The sequence below is a fragment of the Sinocyclocheilus grahami genome, unplaced genomic scaffold (assembly GCF_001515645.1).
Source record: "Sinocyclocheilus grahami isolate Dianchi unplaced genomic scaffold, SAMN03320097.WGS_v1.1 scaffold421.1, whole genome shotgun sequence".
Lineage (NCBI taxonomy): Eukaryota > Metazoa > Chordata > Actinopteri > Cypriniformes > Cyprinidae > Sinocyclocheilus > Sinocyclocheilus grahami.
Genome location: NW_015505600.1, coordinates 710,343 through 711,084, shown reverse-complemented (window position 1 = coordinate 711,084; position 742 = coordinate 710,343). Strand labels below are relative to the sequence as shown.

At 42.5% G+C, this 742-nt stretch overlaps 1 protein-coding gene across 1 annotated transcript in view; it reads left to right on the top strand.

The window, feature by feature from the left end:
- LOC107551337 (prosaposin-like) overlaps positions 1–742 on the top strand; it is a gene marked incomplete at its 5' end in the record, with an annotated part of 10,161 nt that continues 9,419 nt past the window's right edge. Inside the window, 3 exons of the mRNA XM_016232912.1 lie at positions 1–36; positions 123–197; positions 272–397. Coding sequence (XP_016088398.1) covers positions 1–36; positions 123–197; positions 272–397 — 237 coding nt within the window. The remainder of the gene's footprint in view (positions 37–122; positions 198–271; positions 398–742) is intronic.

Here is a 742-nt window from a genome sequence, read left to right as displayed (position 1 = left end):
CACTGCCAGCAGAACGTGTGGAACAAGCCTCAGATGGTGCGCTGACCTGATTCTCAGAAGTGCTTTTGTATGCCAGTGCATAATTCATGAGCTCGAAGTGTATAAAACCTCCTTTCTTGCAGAAATCTGTGCCATGTGATCTGTGCAAAGAGGTGTTGATGGTGGTGGAGCAGCTTTTGAAGGACAATGCCACAGAGGTATGCTGACATGATAGCACTGGTGTTGAGTACTTTTTATGGGAGGCCAAAGTCCAAATTCTTGTCAAATCTAGGGCGAACTCCTCGGATACATGGAGAAGGCCTGTCAGCTGATCCCTGATGAGGGCCTGGCTGACCAGTGTAAGGAGCTTGTTGACAACTACTTACCCATTCTCATGGGCATCATCGAAGGAGAGCTGGTGAGCTGGATACTTCCTTGCCTTCCCCTTTAACTAATTCAGTAACATAATTCCCCTTGTGATTTGGGATTTGAAAACCGTTGAACACCCATGTACCAAAACACAAGCTCTTTTGGAGTGGAAAGGCAAACATGCTGTTCGGAACTTAATGAACAGTTTGCATGTTTCCAATCCAAAATTAATATTAAATGTGTACTTTTTTTTTTTTTTTTTAACACTTATTTGATGAGGCATAATGTCGTCTTGGCGTATTGAGCACTGATAATAATTCTCCTTATGATTCTGGTGTAAACGGGCCTCAAGTACGAATGTACCTATGAATGTATTTGTTGATGCTGATAATTA